Source organism: Meles meles, chromosome X (genome assembly GCF_922984935.1).
Source record: "Meles meles chromosome X, mMelMel3.1 paternal haplotype, whole genome shotgun sequence".
NCBI classification, from domain to species: Eukaryota; Metazoa; Chordata; class Mammalia; order Carnivora; family Mustelidae; genus Meles; species Meles meles.
The window spans coordinates 14,049,122-14,073,071 of NC_060087.1; the positions used below are offsets into that span (position 1 = coordinate 14,049,122).

The 23,950-nt window shown below is 43.8% G+C and overlaps 1 protein-coding gene and 1 long non-coding RNA gene across 10 annotated transcripts in view; one reads left to right on the forward strand and one right to left on the reverse strand.

Annotated features, from left to right (window-relative positions):
- LOC123935015 overlaps positions 1–1,961 on the reverse strand; it is a 54,355-nt gene extending 52,394 nt beyond the window's left edge. Inside the window, exon 1 of the long non-coding RNA XR_006816864.1 lies at positions 1,762–1,961. This is a non-coding gene — a long non-coding RNA (uncharacterized LOC123935015). The remainder of the gene's footprint in view (positions 1–1,761) is intronic.
- A 219-nt stretch (positions 1,962–2,180) lies between these two features.
- Positions 2,181–15,451, forward strand: SCML1 (Scm polycomb group protein like 1). Of its 9 annotated transcripts, none has more exons than XM_045995214.1 (8): positions 2,181–2,350; positions 6,247–6,395; positions 7,610–7,690; positions 8,182–8,259; positions 11,058–11,162; positions 11,547–12,081; positions 12,230–12,381; positions 13,815–15,451. In XM_045995214.1, the coding sequence occupies exons 1-8, from the start codon at positions 2,326–2,328 to the stop codon at positions 13,947–13,949; spliced, it is 1,260 nt and encodes a 419-aa protein (XP_045851170.1). In that variant the 5' UTR covers positions 2,181–2,325; the 3' UTR covers positions 13,950–15,451. The 9 variants fall into 9 exon arrangements, with proteins under 9 accessions (XP_045851170.1, XP_045851171.1, XP_045851172.1 ...); XM_045995215.1 differs by having other exon boundaries at positions 8,185–8,259; XM_045995216.1 differs by having other exon boundaries at positions 6,247–6,338.
- Positions 15,452–23,950: the final 8,499 nt, after the last annotated feature.

The following is a 23,950-nucleotide window of genomic DNA, read 5'->3' on the forward strand; positions in this document are numbered from 1 at the left end:
TCTAAAAATCTATAGCAGAGTTTCTCTATTTTATATTTCATAGATTTAAAAAAAACCCAAGTAATGATGGATTTTAAATTCACTGTGTTAAGAGTATTGAGAAACAAACTGAGTAAAAAAAAAAAAGTAAGGAATTCCTTATTAATCTGGAATATTCTACATGGCTTTATTACATAGCATATAAGACCAAGAATTAGAGGGCTGTCTTCAACATCACTGCCGTTTTGAAGCAGGGTACACACATTAGGTATTGTGAAAAACATCAATCCAAACTTTTCTTCTGTTGTTTGCACTGATGCTAATTTTTTGTTCTTTTATGTTTATGCAACATGTCTATGTTGTGTGGGGGAAAATTTTTTTCCTTTTTTTTTTTTGTGTGTGTGTTTTGGGTTTTTTTTTGTTTTTGGCTAAGTAGAGGACATGGACTAGTTGTAGCAAACAAAACACACTGTTTGCTCTTGCCAAAGGTCAGTGAGTACATTTGCTGCAGAGATGGCAGACTTAAGAGAATTAGATCATGACAAAGATTTAAAACTATAAAGAAGGTTACAGTGTAACTATTTTGGTACTAGAACCAGTTCATGCTGGCCAAAAAGACAATGGTTTATGGACTTGCATCCATTTTGTATTTTTGTAATATTTGTAAATATGAACTTTTTAAATTGTTGCAGAAATGGTTTCTTTTGTAAGATGTTTTCAACGTTTACATTCAATTCAAGCCTTTGTATATTTTAGAGCTGTGCAACACTTTGAGTCTTGTATTTATTTTTAGTAAAAATGGTGACAGTTTCATTGTGAACCCCTCAAAAAAATGTACCAGAAAAGTTTGATTACCTAGAAAGTGTGTATAGAAACTGCAAATAAACGTGACTGCAATTAAACAACCAGTTTCTCTTGGATTATGTAATTGCATTCTTGGGGTTTCATAAACGCAAGTTTTATAGGGAACTGGACATAAAGGAAGGTAACTGCTATAGCAAAAGTAGGTGGAAAAAATAATAAATAATGTATAATGAGCTCTAATCTCATTTTGGGTTTTGGGTGTTTTTTTTTAGATTTTTAAAAGAAGTAATCTCAACACCCAACGTGGGGCTCCAACTCACGACCCAGAGATCACACACGCTCTACTGACTGAGCCAGCCAGGTGCCTCTCTAATCTCGTTTTGTATTTGAGAGAAGAATAAATTTCCAATAGCTACTATTCTTTTCTTGTAGCTCCTCTGTGAGCCAGGAAAAAATTTATGGCTTTACTTTACAATACTCACCTGCTTTGCTTCTAATAATTACTCAAGACTGTGCCTCGTTCCGAAGATAGGCAGCCTCGATATACATATTACAATATGCCACTAAATGTCATGTGCCCTTTATTACACAGCAAATTTATGTCCTGGAAAGTGTTCTAAGTGCTTTGCTTGGTCAAACTCATGTACTCCCCACATTATGCCCATTTTACAGACGGGGAAACACAAGCACAGAGCTGTTACCTGACTCTCCCAAAGCCATGGAAAGACGAAATGTTGGGGCTGGGGTGAACCCCTGTAAATCTGGCTCCAGGGTCTATGTTAACCTCTCCATGAGGTAACAACTTTTTAAAATAACTTTCCCTCGTTTGTACCAAGCCTCCACAACTAAGGCCCCATCCCATCTCCTTTGAATTCCAGCAAAGACAAGCACACCTAGGACAGAGCCAAAGTCGACGTTTGTGACGGGAAGGCGAGAGACAGAATTACATTTAAAAAACCAAAATTTTAGAAAACCAACCAATGGCAGTGAGCAGGCCAAGCACCCTGCAGCCTCACCCCGCAGAGCCTTTTCCACGAAGCGTCTCCCGCGCTGGAAGTAAAGCTCGCGCATGCGCGCCAGCGCCCCTGCGCAGCCGCAGAAACACCTCTCAGCACTGGAGGCTCGCGCCTCTGGTCTTGTACCACCGGGTCCCAATCCCACCAGCTTTTGCGAGCGGAAATCTGAACTGGAACGCCCAGCTACAGACGCTCGGGGGCGGGCACTGCCGGCCGCGCAATGGGAAGCAAAGCCCCTCCCCTCGGCTGTCTCCCTAGCAACGTTCCTTTCCCCCCCCCAACCATTGCGCAGGCGCTTGCCGGATTGGTTAAGAGCCGTGTGAATGGGATGAAGCGTGCCGCGTGCTTCCGGATGCGCGCGTATTCCGGAGCTTCCGGGGTCCTCGAGGCAAGCGCCTCGTATGGTCGAGCGCGACTTCCGGTGGGAGGACGGTTAGTGGAGCTGTAGAAGTTAACGGTCTTAGGCCGTGGATACTCGGGAAAGCTGGCTGACATTAATCGGGCCCCGTGCCCTTCGGCGGGCAGTATGGCAGGTCCTGATGGCAGAACAGGTCTGTTTAGTGGCACTTTTTCCTCCCTTGAACTTTCTTGTCCCTCGGTTGTGCGCGAAAAACCGCTGAGGCATGGTTTGGTTTGACGGTTGGGAAGCTCCGGGGCGAAGCGGGGGGGGGGGGGGGGGGGGCGGACAGGATTTGCCCTGAGGGAAGGAAAAAAACTTGATTTTTCGGGATCGCGCAGAGGGGGTGGTTCAGGGTGGTTACCACCGCCTGTCCCGGAGAGCAGCGGCTATGAGCTTTTGAGATTTGGCCGCTTTTTGAGTACTTTGTGCTGACTTCCTGAGACAAGTAGTTCGTTTTGCCTCGGTTCTCTTCCTCCGCGAAGGTGTGTTGGGGGGGCGGGGCGGGGCGGAGCGAGGAACTACCAAGACTCTGAGACTTTATATAGAATTTTGAGTTTAAAGAACTGATGAACTAGCGAGTTGATTCGTTGGAACATTTTTTTGGAGATTGAAACGTTGATTTTGAAGCTTTGTTGGTAACCTCGTTTGATCAATGACAGTGCAGTCTTCCCGGTTTATTGTATATAGAATATATAAACGCGAGGCAAAAGAAATAAAGGCATGATTGATAACTTCGTTAGTGATCGCTTCATTCCCTCCTCTCCTTGCTCTCCCAAATTAGGACTGCTCTAGAGTTAAACTACATTAATATTTACAAACAGTGATTTTACAAGCAGCTTTTCTTCGTGGCTTTCCATAAAAACAGGGCATGGGCTCGATTCAGTGCTGGGTGATGGGATACAGTTTGGGCGGCATTATCTTCCATCCGGCAACTTTGTGGTCGCTTAAGTTCGATGCGGACAGTAGAGTGGTTTTCGGGTGAAACGCTGTTTTCAGCCTTAACATTTTCGGTCAGTTGATGAGATAAATGAAAGCTTTGGAACCTTGGAAGCTGAATCTTCAAATGACTTTTTTGAAAAATGCCTTTGAAATGCCTTTTTAAAATGCCTTTTAAAAAGCCTTTGAAATGCCTTTTTAAAAATGCCTTTTAAAAAGCCTTTGAAATACCTTTTAAAAATGCCTTTTAAAAAGCCTTTTAAAAAATCAGATGGTTTCTTATGTTATCAAGAGTTTAGGTTTTCTGCGGTAAAACACAAATGAGCTTCATTTTAAGTAAACTCATTTTGCGGGATTTTGAGTTTAATGAATTATTTTAATTTATTTTGCATAACCCAGTCATGATTGGGCTCTAAGAAATTGTTGCAGAAACTTTTATGAGAAGAAGGGAAAGGAACTAAAATTGATGCTGTGCTTGCTGTGAACCAGACATGATACTCAGTGCTTAACTGTATCATTTGGTCTTACACAGCTTTGTGAAGTAGTTTTTATTACCACTTCACGAGTTTAGAAATTGAGGCACAGAGAAGTTAAATACCTGCTTGAAGCAAAATAGCAAATTTTGCAATTTGGATATGGGTTAAAGTATTTTTAAAGTCCAGTTCTTTGCATTATGTCCTGGTATTTAAAATTTGTTTACCAGAAATGGTTGCTATATCTGCAGTATACAGGTGCAATGTGAATGGAAATTGCATGTTTTGACCCTGAGTATTTATTGTCCGTGTGCTCCGTGACAAATAGTTTTATTGGGAGGATGTTACGAATACCCAAATAATGAAAGAACAGTTGCGAACAGTGGGTGGGTGCCTTTGCTATGCCGGTTGTGATGGTGAGCGTTTGACGTGTATTAATGCATTTAATCCTCATAACTCCGTGTGAGGTCCATACTATTATCGCCATTTTACAGATTTAAAAAAGAAAAAAAAAGCACAGGGAAGTCACGCAACTAATAAATAAGTGGAGGAGCTGGGATCTAAAACCGAGATATTCTGGCCCCAAGCCTGAGGTCTTTAGGCTGTTTGATGTTTCCCTTTCTGTAACGATGACCTCAAAAGCATTACTGTGTGAGTGTTCTGGTACTTTGGGGAAAGCAGTGTCACTTTTGGATGGGATGAATTAGCACTTTGCTTTGTGGAGATGGAACTTGAGTTGAGCTTTGAAGTTGAACAGATTCTCCTAGGTGGAGACCCAGCAGGGTATTGTGGGTAGAGGTCATGACAGGAGTGAGAGGTTCAAAGAGTGCAACATTGGTGATTTATAAATGTGCCACAGAGGTAGAAATGTCTGGAGTCTAGTCGTGGATTCAATGACTGCTGCATTTATGTCTAACTACAGCCAAGTTTGGGCTGCAGTGTAATTATCCAGTAGAGAATTGTCTGATTTTAAGAGTCTGTAACGGTGGTGGCAAACTTTGTCTATAAAAGGCCAGAAAGTAAATATTTCAGGCTAAGAACAAGGGGACAAGTGGTAAAAGGTGATCTCACTTGAGGGTGTGGAGACTTCTGACTGTGTAAGGACTGTGTAGGCTATTGTAGGAGTTCGGGTTTTATTTTGATAATGTTAGAGATGGGATTCCGGCAGTTTAATAATAATTATATAATAATATTATATATTATATAATTACATATTTTTATATATATAATATAATATATTATATTATAATATAATAATAATTCCAAGGCATTTTAATAATAAGTAAAGCCCATTGATTCTGGAGCCAAACTGCACCAGTCACTAGCTATGAGACCTGGATAAATTATTTAAACTTGCTTAGCCTCAATTTTCTCTTAAGAAAAATGGGGATAAAATAACAGAGCCTGCCCCACAAGGTTGTCAGGAATACTAATGAGTTAACAAGTGCTTAGAACCTTGCCTGGCACAGGGTTGGCTGTAAAATCTGTTCGGTATTACTATCTGTACCTTGTGGTGTATTCTAATTTTTCTATATTAAAACGTATGTAATGAAAAATCACACATATAAAATATCAAACAAAATTGTTAGAAATATAATGAGATTATGGGAAACACTATCAGAGTTGGGAAATTTGAATTCAATATTCTTACTCCTTGAGAGTTCAAGTAGGAGGTGTGAGACTGCTCCACAGCGTTCTTTGTCAGATATCTGTTAACTGGGCACTGCTTAAGTAGATCATGGCCCATCTGCAAGATAGAAAACGAGAAACTTGTTAGAGTGACTACAGTGTATCTAAAAGTATTGGTTTGGGAAGACTTACCCCACCATTGATTATTTTTGCCTGTTTTTGAGCTTTAGATCAATGGAATCATATCGTATGTTCTCTTCTGTGTCTGACTTTTACTCACGTTTATGGGTGTGAGATTCTCCTCATGTGTAGCGAGAGTTGGTTCATTCTCATTGCTCTGTAGCTTCCTTTGTATGAAAACACAGCAGTTTCACTATTTATTATTAGTCTTATAATCAGAATAAAACACACGGTTTAAAAAATAAAAATTGAAGTTATACCTGAAATTGGAGGGTTTGGGTTTTTTGGTTTTTTTTTTTTTTTTTTTTGAGAGAGAGAGCATAAGTGTGGAGGGGGGAGGGAGAGAAAGAAAGAGAATTTTTAATTTTAAAGATTTAGTTATCTGAGGGAGAGAGACAGACAGCACTAGCAGGGGGAGGGGCAACGGGCGAGAAAACAGGACTCAAGTCTCACAACGCTGAGATCATGACCTGAACTGAAACCAAGGGTCCAACACTCAACTGACTGAGCCACCCAAGTGCCCCTCGGCGCCTTCTGAAAAGCAATTAGGAATTGTGCTCTCTTGTTCATTTTTTCCAGCATTTACTCTGTAGCCTTTCAGTTGTATGTACTTCACAATTTAGAATTTGTGCGTGATCTTGATCCTTATATCTAGGTGTGACAACATAGCTCTTCAGTTTTGAAAGGTTTATTCTAAGTCACTCGTGGAAGAGTTACTCTAAAATTCAGCCAGGACTCCGGTCAGTTTGAGTTGGCATTTGGAGAACATATCCCTATTAAGTTGATGATGGTAATGTGTGAAGTAACTTTTTTATGTCTTGCTTTTTAGGAGTAGGTGGTTTACCAGCCCTGGGTGACCAGGCATTTCCACAAATAAACCCACCAGCAAGTTTAAATACAAGTAGGACCCACTCGGAGGAGGTAGAGTGCTGCTATTGCTCAAAAAAGATGTCTAGCGGCTCCAGTGAAGTTGATGTGGTTTGTATTTCAAATAAATCTGTCTTCGTTCTTTTCAGTGTGCTCTATTTCTTTTCTAAATGGAATTTCATTTCATTGAGTGGAATTCAGAAATGACAACTCCATGAGCTTTGACAGTGGTCTCTAAAGCTGTGACAAACATTCACGTACAAGTTCTTTGTGAACTAGCATTTCTATCGAGTAAACACTCAGGAGCCGCACCGCTAGCTCATAGGGTTGAGTAACTTTATGAAAATCTTGCCAAACAGTGCTGTTTGTTTGTTTGATTGTGTTTGATTGTGCTGTTGTACAATTCTGTCACATTCTGCTGTTTCTTGATTCCTGAAGGTGAGTAGAAATATAGATTATTAAACTATATATAATTTGGCTTAACAGAAAAAGCATTTCTTTACTTAAATAAGGATGTGGGTATTAACGCCACCTAAGTGCTGTGGGCGATTCTCTTAACTTCTATCCACCCCAGTACCTTTTCATTTTCGGACCTAATGTTAACTGCCTACTGAGAATTGCTTTCTGACATAAGTATGTGGAAGAAGTTTGAAAAGCACAAGGCACTATACATGGTATATTTTTATAAGAACTAATCTATAGCCCTTTCCGTATTGTTTTGGTTATGCTTTTTGAAACAAAGACTACATAGCTTCTGTCTTTATTTTAACATTATTCCTATAGTTTATAATTCATTCTTAGAATACTGTATTTAAATGAAATCTAATGCTTATTTGTTGTATATTCATTTATTTATAAACTGTCCTATTAAAAAAAAAGTTTTAAGGTGATTACTTTATCAAGAAAAGTAGATGCTTAAGTGTTTCTTCTTTTGTCCACAGAGTGGCACTGTTGGATTATTTAAAAATCAAAAGCCATGTAACCTGCTTCCTTGTTCATGGTTAAAATACTTGGGTTTGCAGCAGTTCTGGTGCCAGTTTACTAGACTAGTCTTCCAACCCTGAGTTACACAAGAGGTTAAGCTCAATAGAAAATGATATCTTAAATGTAAATGATATCTTCAATGATACCTTAAGTTCGGATAATGAGAAAACAGTTTTGCAAGTACATCTTTTCATGTAGTCATAGTATTTACAGTGGGCAAAGGTCCTTTGATATTCACCAATAGCTTTTGGAGCATCTTAAAAGTGAAATTGAAGTCCTCAGTTTTTCTTTCAGTTCTGTCTTTCATCTTTCCTTTTTATTTGTTAATACATCTTCCTTAGATAAGAACACGAATACCTGCTTATGATGATGATAACACTGTTCTTTATGCATATGAACCACACACTGCATATGTCAATAATGTAAGTAATGTTAATTGCCACTTGCCCAATATATTAACACTTAACCATAAAGAAAAAGGTTTAAATTCTTCATATACTGTGGAGTTCCTCTAAACTCAAACCCAAAGAATATTGGTCTCTCCTGAACTTGTTTGCTTCCTTTCATTAGACAGTAACCATATAACCATTTTACTTCCCTTTTCCTTAGGTAGTAGGAAGTTCAGAGCAGTTTATACTCATTTTCAGTACAAAACTTGAAACCTAGATCCTTCTGATATAATAAACTCTTATTTCCTTTCTCAATTAGCAGTTGTCATTTTCATTTTCGTATTAATGTGAGCTTTTATTTTATTCTGTTTCTGCTTGAGATTAAGACTTCTGAATCCTTTTGAAAAGTTGGTGACAAATAAAAACAATTTAAATAAATAAATGTAAAGTGTTTTTTTCCTCCTGGTGTTGAATTTGGCTCTTATAAAAGTAAAGCATTAACTACTTAACTTTTAAAATATTAGCAGGAAACTGTGATGTCTGACACATCCTACACTGAAGAACAACAAAAAACTGTTACGGATGTCCTCACTCATTGTCAGGTACAAAATTCTGTTTCTCAAATGTAGTTTTCTGAAAGACTAAGTTCAAATTCCCTTTATCTCATGTAAAAGTGTACAATTAATTAAAATTTTGCTATATCAAATTACCTAAGATTATCCCCTCATTGTAATAATTTTTAATAATTTCTAGTTATTTCTAGCACCTCCAGGTGAAAAGTTGGAAATACCAACATGGTCATTTTATAGCTTTGTTTTAAAAGCCATTAACTGAAGAAATGTATGTTATGTTGTTTGATATTGAATTAATTTTCCCTACAAAATCTTTGAAAGAAATTGATATAGAAAATAGTATGTGTCTAAATACATTGTTGATATTTCTCAATTGAAAAAATGGCAGCATACTGTTGTTTTTTAAAGAGTATATCTTACGTAGTTTTGAGGGGATTTTGTAAAAGTTAGCGTGCTGGTGGAGATTGATGGGGGGTAATTATCAAGGATTTTGTGAGCTGCGTCCTCTAGAGGTAATGGAAGTTTATTTTTTTAAAAAGTAGTTAACAGACAGAGTTTGTTGGATTAAGATGAGCTACCCCGCCTAAGTAAAACGGTGTTAGGTGAGTCTTCATCACTGTTACTGAGAGCAGAAGGGGACTGCTTCAAAGGAACGTAGCAGGTCTTTGGGGAAGGAGGTAGGAGGGCGGGCGGTGGGAGGGGGCTTCTGATTCCCAGCAGGGCCATTCCCGGCCTGCCTCATGGAAGCACCCACGATCCTCCAGGCTGCCACTGCTCTGCCAGGGCCTTCTCTCTGAGCGACGGCGCGAGATGTGGTGGGCTAGAACGCTGAGGAGGAGAAGAGGGCAGTGTCCCAAGTCCCAGCCCCGAAACGGACCATCAGGGGTCCTCCCCGTTTCTCCCGTGTGCGAGCTCTCTCCTTTCTTCAACTCCTTCCCCTTACCGGTCTAGATCCCTCCACTGTCCCGTGGCCCTTCGCCAGCGCTCTGGTCAGCTCCTTCTCCGTCCCCCACAAGCTCCGGAGGGCCCGGCCCTCGCTTCTTATTTCAGGGAGGCCAAGGTGGGGTGGAGCGTGAGGCCCGAATCCCTCTGAGTCGCAGTTCCTCTCCCCACAGCCAGCCACTTAGCATCTCCCTCTATAAGGCTAAGGCGGTGTTGTTTTCTGCCTCTGAGCCTCTTTCCCTGTGCCAGGACGCTTCCCTTCGTCAGTGGCCACCTCCTGGCCCTTCGGCTTCCGTCTCCATCACTCTCCACATCCCCTCCCACAGCTTCACCTCCGCTTGGGGCCTCCCATCCCTGTTTCTGTCCTGCCTTCTCTCTCCTTCCCTTAAAACACTCAGCTCTTTGAACGTCATTTATGTTCACTGTCTACACATCTGACTTCTGTGTTCTCTCTGGGTATTTTGAATCTACTGTTCCTTCTGCCCTCTCTGCCCTTCCATGCATCTTTACCGAGCGAACACCGTCTCGTCTTTTAATCCTCAACGGGGACATCTCCTCTGACGACACTGCCACGACTGCCAGCCTGGGTTAGGTCTTCCTGTTCTGCGCACACGTGGCCTCCCATTCTTACCTGTGTCGTAGCCATCAGAGTCACAGCAACAGTACGACTATTGATGGATGGTTGAGCACTACTGGGCGGGTTGTCATGTGCTGTTGTTGTTAGGGTGGGAGTACTAACATCACACCACAGCGCCTCGGTTTGTCCTTGAGAGAACTCTGAGATTCTCATCATCAGATTCTATACATGAGGAAATTAAGGCACAGAGAAGTTAAGTGACTCGCCCAAGGTCACACAGCTGATAGGCGGCAGAACGCTCGTCTTTGCACCCAGGTGTGTCCCCCTAAAGCCTGCACGGTTTACCTCAGTGCTCTAGGTCAGTGGGTCACTTGATCATGCACCAGAACCACCTGGAGGGCCCGTGAAAGCAGATCGCTGCCCCTGCTCTGAGTTCCCGATTTAGCAAGTGCGCTGTGGGTGATGGGGCATTTCTGACAAGCCAGTGGGAGACATTGATGCTACTGGTCCAAGACCACACTTTGAAAACCACTGCTTTAGGCTGCCCATCACTTTATGGAAATCCTCTCTCCCCAACTCACCTGGCCCGTTCCTTAGGGCAGGCTCTCGTTGTTTTCCTGTTTTCCTTTCTGTCCACAGTCCCAGCACCTAGCAAAGCAGTTCCAAGAGGTAGTAAGTAGGCCCTCAATGTTTATTTGAGTGAATGAATAAGGAAATGGTCCTGGCCTCCTGTTTAAGTGTATTTTGGGCCTGAATGAAATTTCTGTGTATTTGAAAAATTCTCAGGTTTTTTTTAGTCACATACCTGGTTGGCCAATAGGGAACATATACTGGAAGGTTTTATAAGGTTAATTGTCGATTACCTTTGAAATACTTTGAAGCCAAAAGTCACGTCTGTTATATTTGGCTCACTGTTCTTTCCAGCACAGAATGCTCACTGCCTCTGAATTCTCACCGTGGTTATATGGAAAGAGGCTCTTTGGCCTTTTTAGCAGATTTGAAGCTTTCTTTCCTAAAATAGCCCCTTCCTTGATATAAAACGACTCCATCATAAATATGGTGGCTTATAAGAATGGTGGTACATTTACTTTCCAGTATTAAAGCTTCTTAAAAATGCCCCATGGCTTGGAGTTGTTGAGAGGAGGTTGGGCTCCTTATCTCCATCAGCTCCACTCTGTGTCACCAAAACCAGGCATCTGGTTCTGACAGCTTGAGAACTTTTCTTTGTTTCTAGCAGTCAAAATTTGGCTTATTGGTATTCTTATGTTACTTTTAGAATAGAAACTATTAATAGCTTATGTTATAATAGGCCATCTATGATGCTATTCAAAACCTGGATAAGAAATTTGATGTCATTCATGGAAAAGTTTCAAAAATCCACCGTTTCCGTGTGAAATCACTGTGGCAGAATCGCGTGAGTGTTAACAAAAATATTTTCACAACTGCAATAGACCTCTTGCTTCTAAAGATGCCAGTGAGTTAGAAATGAGAGAGAACTATTAACTATGAGATTAGCAAGGCCAAATTGATTCTTGCTGATGGGAGACTGAAACTTGTTGGGAAAATGCTTAAGTTTGGGTTTGAGAAGTATGTGACAATGAATAGTTTTATGTTTATAAACACAATGTATAAAATTTAGTTAAAATGTAGGGTTGAAGAGGAACAAAAATCATAAAGTCAAAATAGAGCATATATATTTATTAATGTAAAGCAGTATTTCCTGAAAAAAAAATTTATATTTACTACTTATTTTATTTCCTACTCACTGACAGTTTATGCTGGGTTTGTGTCATTTCAGAAGCCACTTGGATATGCTTATAAAAATTATAATTACCTGCTTTCCAGAAAGATCAGATTGCAGAAAATGAGGAAGAAGGAACCTCCTTCTTCATTCTCTTACCCTGAAAGTTATAGCCCAACTATGCCGGTGGAAAGGCCCCCAAATGACTCCCCGAGCAATCCTATAGGAACACCCTACCATTCAGAGGAGGGGTCCCCAGAACGGGATCCGGAGTCACTCCAGGAGCAGGAGCCGAATCTGAGCCAGAGTCCAACACTTCCCTCCATGTATTCTTCACATTCATACCAGCCATATTTCACAACTGATGATCCGATCCAGGGCTCCTCTACCGTGCCCTACTGTCCCAGCCCAGATGGCCATAACAGCCACATGTTCTCACCTACTCGAGCTTGTACAGTAGCACCCGGATCCATTCTGGATCAAGGTGAGCCCAGTCCGGTGCATAACCCTGAGATGATGACTTATCCAGCTCTGATGGAAAATAAGTGTCTCGGCCATACTTGCTCATCTCTTTGTATCCCGCCCAACTTTGGTGAGTGTGAAATGACGCATGACAAGTAGCACTATTTGATCTATAATCCTCAACGTCCTTGACGCAAGGGCATTTCTCCCTATCTAACGTCTCTTCTTTTGGGATAATGATCAGGTCAAGTTTGATTTGTCTTTTTCCCCCATTGAAGCTACAAGTTCACCAATTGGAACTGACCCAGGTATCCTAAAACAAAGCTTCTCGGATGACCCTTCAACCTGGTCTGTGGAGGAAGTGATCCAGTTTCTGAAACAAACAGATCCTCAGATACTCACCCCCATCGCTGACCTTTTCAGGCAACATGTAATGTATATCTTGATTTGGTTTTCCTGCCATAATGCTTGCTTTCTTGCTTGCTTGCTTGCTTGCTTTCAGTAAGCTCTACACCCAGTGGAAGGCTTGAACTCAAAACCCCAAGATCAAGAGTCACATGCTGTAGGACTGAGCCAGCCGGGCGCCCATGCCATAATACTTTTGAATGACCTCTGTGCAGGCCCTTCAGTTGGGTACTGATTAGTGTGGATGGTGGGGGAACCCTAGCAACTGATTTTCCATATGTGAGAAAGGTTACTTGGCCCAAAGTTAGCTCCTTAAATGGTAGAGGCTGGATTTAAATAGGAACAGTGTGACAGGGTGTCCTCTTTGTTATGATGCCCAATGAAGCCAGCAACTGATCCCCTTTGGCTCAGTTCTGTTAACCTTATATGGTTGTTGTTGGTTGGGGATGCTGATAGCCTCATGCCATTTACAAAGTAACATCATGGGTTACATTTTTTATAAGTTCTTATTTTTATTGTACTTAGTAGGAAAAGTACAGAAAGTGCCTGACAAAGGCAGCACTGTAAGGGGTTTCAGGTCTTTTCAGACAGTACGGTTTTATTTTTAGACCAGAACTTGTAAAAACCAAGTAGTATGTTTCAGCAACGTCAGTCAGTCTATTAGTAAAGAACTTGAGGAGGAAGCTTTGTGACTATGAAGTCATGTTTTTTGTAGTGTTTCCTGATGAATAAAATTAGTAGCCATACCCTCTTTGATACGGCAAGAAAATAGTTTTTAAGCATCTAATCAACTTCAGACAACTAACGGATTAGCTTTCAACATCAAGACAGCACTCTAGAGCACGTGTACAGTTCGGATGGATGCTAACACCCTCATATTCCGAGCTGTTCTAAGATAACTAATGGCCATCTGAAATCCGTTTCTCCCATTCACAGTTTTTGCTCTGTCATAGATATGCAGTATTTTATTCAGCACAATATTTAAAGGTAGGTAGTTTGATGCTTAGGACATTTTTAAGATTTTAGGTTAGGGGTGCCTGGGTGGCTCAGTTGGTTAAGTGTCTTCCTTCGGCTCAGGTCATGATCCCAGGGACCTGGGATCAAGCCTTGTGTCTGGCTCCCCTTCTTGCTCTCCCTCTGCCCCCCCCTTACTTTGTGCTTACCCTCTCTCAAATAAATAAAATACATTTTTAAAAAGATATTAGGTTAAATTTAAAAAAAAGATATTAGGCTAAATTTTCTTCCTAAAATTGAAGGTAAATTTATAAATGATCAAATCATGCTTCATTGTACAAATTATATTTTTAATAGTTTCCATCAAGCAGGTGTATACTCAGAGAATACACATCTGGAAGGAACTGCTCTATTATTGGTACCACATGTTCCTATAATATGAAGAAAGGACCATTCTGATAAAATATGAACCTGTCAACTAATCACTGTCCTTTCCTTCTGTAGGACATTGACGGGAAGGCTCTGCTACTACTGAAGAGTGAAATGATCATTAAGTACATGGGGCTGAAGCTGGGGACAGCCGTGAAGCTGTGCCACTACATCGAGAGGCTTAGAGAAGAAAAATTCTTTGTTAACTGAAGACATGTTTGTGTCAATTTAGCTCGATCTTCATTCAGGGGAGACCAGTGCCATCTTGGTGTAAAATCATCTTTCTGCCCTTAGAAGTTTTTGTTGTGTAGAAGGTTCTTCTAAAACTATGTTCTGTCCAGAATTGCAGAACTCCATTATAGTCTGGTCTACTCTTTCAGAAGCCACTTAACATGTGAGCGTTGGCAGTTTGGTCGTGGGAGTTTTTCTTTATATCTTTTTATTATTTTTATTGCATAGTTTACAAATGTACTTGACACAGGAAACAGAAACACCTCTAATTTCTGTTCATCTTTATCTAAGGAACCAAAACAGCTAAATCCCAAAGAGAAAATAGCAGGGCCTGAAAAGTTCTCTAATAAATCCATGGATTTTCCTTAGAAGAAAACTTAGATAGCATCTTTCTAAAATCTTTTATGTTTGTTACTACAAGGTTCTGTTCGTGTTCTACCGGCTTCCCAAAGGGGAAAGCCATATGAAGTATTTTTCTTTCTATTATTATTTCTATATATGTTGTATTTGTTCCTATTTAAAGAAAAAAAGGCAATCTTACAAGCTTTCTTAAAGTATTTTTACCAATTTTTAGATAAATTATTAGATAGAACGGTCATTTTATGCAAGAGATACTTAGTTTACAACTTACATATTTTACCTAAGCTTGGGCATTTCACTAGGCACTCATTGCTCCCATCTCTCTATAAAGATGCCTATGTCCAAATTTTTGAAAGATACATTTTTATTGTCTGTGTTCATAATGATACTGTTTCATATTTTTATTTTATTCTATATCTGAAGTATACACACAAGTAAGTCGTCTTTTTGAATTTAAGGATAGCACTTTGCACTTCACAGAGGTAAAGATGAACTATATCCAGTGAGATGTTTTTATTCTGTTAAAAATAGTCATGTCATCCGCCATCACGAGTACCTCTCCGCTGACTCCTCGGGGTTTCCATACAGGGAAGCTCTCTGTGCTGTGCAATGTTTCTAGTTCATTTGCTTTCTGAGCCATTTATCCTACTAAACTTTGAAAAATACATTAGCTCTGATTGTCATTTTGGACTTTATTTCAAGAATTAGAAAATTAGAACGTTCAAGTGAAACCTGTTCATTGTTTTCTTATTTATTACCTTATGTTATATAACATTTGATATAATATTTATAAGCTGTGAGAATTGGTGCTAAGTATATTAGCCATTTGTTATACATGCCAATAAAATGTTCACCAGGGGCAAAAATATACATCTTCCTTTTCAAAACCCAAGTGTGCTTTATAAACAAATGCAATTCTTTACTGGGCATATGTGACTTAAAAGGTGCTTTTATTTATGTTACTCATTTATGTTGTTTCTTGTAAGACAAGATTCTATTTTAAACTTGATCTTCTCTCAGATTGTGTGAAGACGCTGTGCCCAGTTGAACAGTCCTCAGGTGTTTGTATGAATACTATGTTTTACAGTTTTCAGATTTTAAAATATAATAAAGTTTTAAAACCACAATAATGTCAAGGCCTCAGAGTTGATTTTGTTTGCTTTCACTACATGAGTTGATAAAGAAACACTATACCAAGCTTGTGGTTGTCTACGTGCACGTTCAGAGAGTCGAGTGTTAACACTTGCCCTCATTCTACAGATAAGCAGATCGCTAGCAGCGAAGGGCTGATCTCCTGCAGGACCTTAAACGAGCCCCCAGGGGAGCAGCACGAAGTTCCATCCATGAGCTGTGCCTGTGCTCAGCACTTGCCGCTCGCGGTGGTACTGAGGATGCGATGCACTAGAAGAGGCCTGGGCCCCCGCACGTCTTGTCCCCGTCCCCGAGCTCCTACGTCTGCCTGGTGGTTCTGGCTGCTCGTCTCTCACCGGGGGCCAGGAGCCACACTGCCTTTCTGCCTTCAGCTCTCCCAGCTTACAGGGTGCAAAAGCCTTAGAGGCTCAGGACGGGGGCTGCGTCGCCTTCAGCATCTGACCCCTTGCCCCTCCCGGCTATGCCAGGAGCTTCTGCTCCATGCCTCAAGCCCACAACCTGCAGCAGCACGTCTGCCGGTTGACGCGGTCCCCACTGAGCCTCCAGGGCTGATGTTCTAGCGGCGGGAACGGGGTCTCACTGTGCTTGTCTGGGACTTGGGGGATTCAGACCCGCTTGCTCTCGGCCATCCGGTTTGTCAACTTGTAGTCCAGAGACGGTCTAACGCATTAGGCTCTCGGGAACACTCCGGGCTTTTAAAATGATCTTTCCTCTGGTTCTGCCTCTCAGGCCATCCTTCCAACACCAGCTGGCGGAATTTCTGCAAGCTGACCGCGGCAGCCCTCTGGGCGCATGGAGCGTTTGCTTTCGTCTTTGCGTGATTTCTGATCGTTGCCGCGGCTCCGGAGTGTGTGTCCAGGGTGGGACTTCCCAGACTTAAACCCAGGCCCCCTCTGTAGGCATGAAAAAGCCAAGCCCTTCTGTAATACGACTAGAAAAGAACAGAACCTATGACGACGAACGATGTAGTTGGGAGGAAAAGCCCGGCTTTCCGAGCTACGAAGGGATCGCATTCGCAGTGGGCTGAGTGAGTGAAGTACGTTTAAATTCCGGGGCTGCAGGTTCGCTGAGATGCCGGGACGCGCTTGTATTTCGCAGCCTCTGAGGCTGATCCAGGGAACGAGGGAGGGAACCAGGGAGGGCTCTCGGGCACGGAGGACGTGCCGCCCAGGGCCCATGTTCAGAGTGCATGGCAGACGGGTTCGGTCCTCAACCTCCCGACGTTTCCCGTTTTGTCCTCAAGGTTGATGAAACTGAACCTTGAAAGCAGCTCTCCACGGAGAGTACTCAGCCCGAGGTCTCCACTCTCCTTGCTCTTCTAGAGGCAACCCTGGACACGCGGGACCGCCTGCTTCGGCTCCAGGGGCGCTGGCAACCCAGGGGGCGAGCCATAAGGAGTAAGAGACCTACTCCTCGCCTCAAGCTGCTTCGACCATAACTGAGGTGACCCAACGTTCGTGGAAAGGAGCCTCGGGAAGCTCATGATAGCGCACATGAGCCAGTTCCTGGCGACTGTGATGCTCAGTGTCCTAACACTCCAGTGACTGTGTCCTGCTCTTCAGCTAAAGAACCAAAGCACTGGGGCGCCTGGGTGGCTCAGTGGTTTAAGCCTCTGCCTTTGGCTCAGGTCATGATCTCAGGGTCCTGGGATCGAGCCCCGCATCGGGCTCTCTGCTCAGTGGGGAGCCTGTTTCTCCCTCTCTCTCTGTTTGCCTCTCTGCCTACTTGTGACCTCTCTCTCTCTGTCAAATAAACAAACAAACAAACAAATAAATAAATAGAACCAAAGCACTTAACTAAGCTTGTTTGTTTGCGGAACTAACCCCTCAGGGGCAAGGGGCAGGCAGGGCAGGCTACGGTCCTAGGAAGCACCCCCCCACCTTTGGCCTCTCTGTTGCACTTGCCTTTGGTGGGCCTGTGGTGCTCAAGTTCACCGATGTCAGGGGCTGGGTCTGTAGACTCCGTAAGGCACAGCAGTCAATCCAGTGGGAGAGGGAAGAATATATTACACCTTTTTTATATTTAGAGAAGGTGAGAGAAATGAAGCTCCTTCACGTTGAACGTACGGACTGACCAACATGCAGTGTTCTGGAGCGCTGGCTGGTGTTGACCCTCCCCGCACCCCTGGCCTTGCTGAGTTCTCCCCTGTGTGGCCTGGAGGCCGCATTTCCCAGGCTCCCTTGCCAGCAGTGGGGGTTAGAGTCCCCCACAAGGGAGAAGGCAGACAGTAAACAGAAGGAGTTTTCCTCTGGTGGCTGCTCAGGACAGGCCTTTGGCACAGCAGAAGGCAGATGTGCATTTGGCCAGTGGCCACCAGATGTCATCTGGAGATTTCCCCATGTCAGGCACACAGGAGTCTGAAACCACTGGGGTGCTTCCGAGCAACCCTTGCACGCCTGGATCTCTGGGAGCCACATCCCTTGCCCTGGCCCCCTGCCCTCCAGTGACTGCAGAAGCTTCTGGTTCTGTGCCCAACCACTTCCGTTCTGAAGACGTAGGACGTTGCGTGTGCCCTCTCAAACCCGGACTTGTCTACCTCCTTCTGCAGGTTGCCCCAGAGAAGCTGCCCACTGTTGGGAGGGAGGAGTAGAAGTTCCACTGTGAAGGGCCTTATGTAATCAGATCTGAGCCTCCTTTGGCTATAAGACCCGCCGTCATTTAATGGACCAAGTGGGAGAGAAGAAGGTGGCCTATTCAATCACATGCCATGGGTATCCCTGTGGCTAATTCCATGGATATTAGGAGGTGGGGAGAAGTGAGCGGGTTAAGGAATAAAATTTTAGCTCTCAAAAGCTGAACAGGTTATTTGAAAAGGATAAAGCAAAGAAGCAGAGTACTCAAGATGATCACGTGAGCCCAGTGCCAGCAAGAAAGGGCGGCCCTGGTCTGAGCTCAGTAACAACCACAGCACAAATGAAAATGGAGCAACCTAATCAGATCTGCCGGAAATTCGCAATTCTCAAAAAGACCCTGAAATGTGAAAGTGTAGCCAACAGCACAAGCAGAAGTTCTTGCCACGAGCGTCTGTTTTATCTTTAGGCATCAGCTGATGCCAGACAGAAGCCATCACATTTAGCAGGTCATTGAACAATTTCCTTGCACCCACCAAAGAAAAGAAAGAGGAAGTTGCCACGATCGTAGATTAACACAGTCTTAAAGACATGTCATCCATATGTCACGCATGGATCCTGTTTAGATCCGGCCTAAGAGAAGCCAACAGTAAAAAGGCGTGTATGAGTCCGTCCGGGAAGGGCAGGTACCCAGTGGATATTAGATGAGTGTAAAGAGTTATTCCTTTAGGACAGTGTGGTCACAGCAGACTAATGGTGACCAGAAACGTCTGTGCCCAAGAAGACCAAAAATTGGATCTTTGATAAATAGCCAGCAGTCCCAGCCATATATCGTGATCCTAATGGCAAAACCTAAGACACACAAGACCTCCTTGGTCTTGGTCTTCCTGGATCCTCCCCTCCCCACATTCCACTCACACACCTGCCTCCTCTGACTTCTCCATAGCCCTTACACGTGGGGTTGGTTATATTATCGTTCCTAGTCCTTGCCTCCACCTTTCCTTGTAAGAGGATCTTGCATTTCCTCCATTGGCATGAGCTTACGGTTCCTTCTTACAGGCAAAACCTACTGCCTGTGCCCCTGTTGGCCCTGAACCCTGCTCTGGCCGACACGTAAGTGGCCCAAAGGCACATCAAGCCCCAGCAGAAGCTCTCCAGTTGGCTTCTTGGTCATCCGTCTCTCTCATTCCCCTCTGCTGCAAGCCCAGCGCGTGCCACCCAGGGGCTGCATCTTCAGACCAGCTTCTGGAGCAAGAAGGCCTGCGGGGCGGGGCCCGGCCATCCTGTGCCTCCTACAGAGAGTGTCCCTAAGAAGTCAATGTGCGCAGTGTCCTGGGTCTGGGGGACTCAATACCGCAGCTCAAAAATAGGGTGGAATGTAGCCAAGGCCCTTGCTGACATCTTGTTTATTTGTACCCTGGCTGTCTTCCCCACCGGGAGGAGCTCTGCGTAAGGGCAGCGAGTCTCACTCGTTTGTTTTGTGTGCCAGCAGTGTCCGTCCTGAAGGGCACTTGACCCGAAGTCCGGCCCCGCTGTGTGTGGACTGACTCCTCCCCCTGGGGAATCAAGTTTGGCTTGAGTTTTCTTGGCACCAAATTCACCCCGAGCCTTTTCCCCAGGTAGTACTATAAACTGCCATTTGGCCTTTAGATCACTTTACAGTTGGTTTTACATACCTAGTGCCAAGCATCGGAAGCCCAGGGAGAAAGAGTGAGTTGCTGGAGAACAGTGTGCCTCCGAAGAGAGTGAAACACTGACATTCCCAAGCAGTTACCTAATTTAACATGGCATTTCTCTAGCAGCCCCAAGTCCCTCGTGCTTGCCTTCCTAGTAAATATCTGTAAGGAAATGAAAATGAGGAAAACGCACACTGCCCCTGAAAACAAAGATGGGTAGGCTTGCACCTGCTGGGGTTGGGCCAGTATTCCTACTCACTCTAAGGTCCGTAAGAAAATTCCTGTGACTTCCATTTCCACACATCTTTCATCCCCCGGCCCAGGGCACACGCGCACGTCTGGCTTCTGGGCGCGCATTACAACACAGGGCAGCTGCAGATTTCACCAAGCACGGGCCTTCGAGGCTCTACCATGCTCTACCCTTGCTTTTCCCTTCACTTGCATCCATTCCCAAACAGCCAGTGCACCGTGGTCAGGAAGGAGGCGGAGGGGAGCGGCACTCTTTGGGGAGGGGGCGGCGGAAGACCCCGTAGGCCGAGCACTGCAGGTGGAAGCCAAAACAGGAAGAGCTCTGGCAATTTCTGGTAAATTCTAACGAGTCTTTTAAAAAGTGGAGGTGGGAGGAAGCACCCCCAGAAAGGGGGTAAACGACAGGCAGTCTCCTGGACGTGGAAGAGTGAAGGTAAGAGGCGAGATCCCTGACCTGAGGCACCTTCCCGCCTATGCGGGAAGAGAGCAAGAGAAAGCTCCAGAGACTTGGGTCCCTTAGGAACGTACATGTGGCAAAGCTCAAGCAGGCAGGAGATACACCAGATGATGTTTGCCTGCTGGGGGGAGGATGAGCCCCTGCCGGAGGAAGAGTGGCTGTAGCCCAGCCCAGAAGGAGGAGGGAGGGGCGGGGAGGGGGTGGTAAGGAGGGGGGCAGGGCAGCGGGCTTTTTAGGCCAGGGACAGCGAGCAGGGCAAAACTGCTAGAAGCACACCCATGTCTCTTTTTAAGACATCATAAATATATCTGGTGAGCATTTTATCAAGGACCTTTAGCTTTTGTCCTCATGGTAAATCAGTGGTTCCCACATCATTTGCTGAACACTGCTTCCCTTCCCAATGGGTTCCAAAAGATCACCTTCACCCTCTGTTAAATCCTGATGAAGAAATGCTAAGAGAACCTAGAAACGCGCAGCTTGCCTAGGGATGAAACTAGCCCGAATGAAAACAGGATGCGTGTTATTCCTCCCCTTTTATCAAACCGGCAAAGATGAAAAACAGAATTAATTATTCATGCTGATGAGAAGCAAATTTGGTACAAACGTATCCAAAGGGCAGTTTGAAAATATGGAAATATGTAAACAGATGTGTTTACATATCTAGAAGACATTTCGGAAGATAGATGCAAACATGCTTACAGTGGGCCTCTCTGGGTAGGTGGGATTCCGGGTCTGTTTCATTTCGTTTTGCTTATCTTCACTTTCTGATCTTGCTACAGTGTATTGCTCTTATAATGATTGTTTCATTACAAAAACACAGGCCATAGCATGTTCAAATCACTGGTGGAAGAGAAAAGGAAATAACGCATTGCCACGTAGCGGTAGGCAGAAGCAGCGGAAGCGTCAGAAAAAGGCATAACCTGTGTCATACCTTAAGGTAATGGTATGTCGAAACACAGTAAACACCCATATTTCTAAAAATTCAAAGATGGATTCTAAAAACAATTATATGCTTTTACCTACCTTGTCATTTGCTTTCAACTTTAAAAATAAAGGGCTAGAGAGAGAGGGATATGCAGATGAACCAAAAGTAAGACCCAGTGAATCTATCAATCCCTGCATCATAGAATTATACGCAAAAAGCAGTCAGCGCATCAGGAGTCCTTATATGGTGAGAGGTTTGAGTACAGGGGAGAGAGATCGTGGACTGGCACAGATGACCAATGACACAGAGTCAACAAGTAGAAAACCACACCTGATAGACCATACAGATAATTTACTAGAAATGCAATAGAAAAAAAAAAAGACTTCACTGTATCTTTCAGCCTTTGACATAAGTAAGCAAAATTAAGGGCAGATATTGATATAATGAAAAAAGTGTTAGCGACAGACATCAGATTGGAAAGAGAATTCAGGAATCTATGGAACTTTCACAAAATCGAGTCCATCCTAAGGTACAAAGTACCCTCTGAATTACACAAAGCAAAGTTAGTAGAGGCTACAGGCTGAGACATAAAATTAGAGGTTAAGGGGATGTTCTGAAACACTAACAATGAAAACAATAACCGTCCCCACCTTTCTAGGTACAGCTTCTTTCCCGAACATTCTCCTTGAGTACTAGGCCTATCTAGTCGTCCTCCCCTCATCCATGAACTTCGGTTCCCTGAGGTCAGCCCAGCTCTGGAAGCAGACGATCCTCCTGACGCATCATCACGTCAAGAGTAGTCTGATGCTGCGTCACGACGCCTACGTCTTTCACTACCCTAATCTCAGCGCGTGGCCAGCTCACGTCATCACGGGAAGGAGAAGGTCAGTACAGTTCACTAAGATATTCGAGAGAGAGAGCGACCACGTTCACAGAACTGTCGTCGTCCTATTTTCTCGTTAGTTATCATTGTTCATCTCTCACTGTGCCTCATTCATGCATGAAACGGTATCAGGGACATGTATGTACAGGGAAATCGTGGTGCATGTAGTGTTGGGTCTTCTCTGCGGTTTCAGGCGCCGCTGGGTGTCTCGGAAAGTATCCGCCGCGGGTAAGGGGGACTGCTGTGTGTCCTCCTGGCCCACGGTGCCTGCACCTGCTGGCCCCCAGGCCCATTGCCTACTCATCACACCTAAATCTTTTCCCGTCTCCTCTTTGCCAGTGTAGCCCTCTCCAGTCCTGCATTCTTGATAGCACGTCACCTGCCCTCGCGGCTAGACCCCTGACGGGGTGGTGGTCACTGTCCGCCAGCCTTGAGGTCACCAGCTCCCACACATCCCGCCTCCCACAGCCCTCTGGTCGTCTGGGTCCCCCGATCTGTCATTCCCTGAGCTGGCTGCCAGAGGTCATGTCAGTTAAATCTCTGCCCCAGGAGCACTTCCACGGCTGACACTTTATTTTGGGTTCTCTGGGGTTAGCTCAGTATCACCTGCGTAAGAGATACATAAATGTTGGTTGAATAAACAAAAGCAGACTTTCTTCTGAAAAACATATCCATTTCCAGTACATCTGCCAGTTTAAAAAAACTCATTTTTATGGATGTTTGTACCCAACTAATCCACGCCTTTCCCCCCGCCAACCATGACACATCTCACAGGTGTTTGAATAGTGATGAAGGACGAGTGATCCCAGGGATTCTTGTGGCAAAGGCAGACAGGGCTTGCAGGAGAACTGAAGTCCTGACGTTGTATGCACATACGGAAAGATTTGTCTAAGACACAAACCAAGTGCGTTAAAAAAAAATGGCTTGGTGTTTTGGGTGTGCATGTATGAGCGCAAGTGTGTGTGTGCGTGTGTAACTAGGATTTGAAGATCTAACTACGGCCTGTAAACTCTGAACTTTTGTCCTATACCCTACAATTTATATCTTGTATCTCCAAACCAAATGCTGGCTGATGCCATTTTTTTCTTGAGTCAGGCTGATACCTTTTCTCCACAATTTAGAGGCTACATTTTTCATGCTTTGGAATTGGAATTTTAAAAATAAAAATATACGGGCACCTGGGGGGCTCAGTCGGTTAAGCATCTACCTTTGGCTCAGGTCATGATCTCAGGGTCATGGGATCGAGTCCCACACTGGGCTCCCTGCACAGCGGGGGGCCTGCTTCTCCCTCTCCCTCTGCCTGCTGCTCCTCTGACTTGTTCTTGCTCTCTCTCAAATAAGTAAATAAGTAAATCTTAAAAAATAATTTAAAAAATAGAGAGAAGATCAAAGTTGTTCTTGCTGTCCGTATTTCCCATAAAACACCTGTTTCCATTGGCTCTGTCAAATGTCCCCTTCTTTTGTAAGATTAATTAACTCATTCATTCATTTATTTATTTTTTGAGTAAAGCGATTGGAGTTTATTAAGTGAAGATACAGAAAAAGCTCTCAAGAGTAAGAGGGCTCCCGACAGGGCTGTCAACGAGGGCCTTTAGGGTTGGTCTCTTACAGGAAGCTAACCAGTCCCTTTAACGTCTCTACTGATAACACCTTCAGTGCCTTACTTCCTTTTTAGGGGCTGGTTATTCTCTGTTGGTCACAGGTGCCT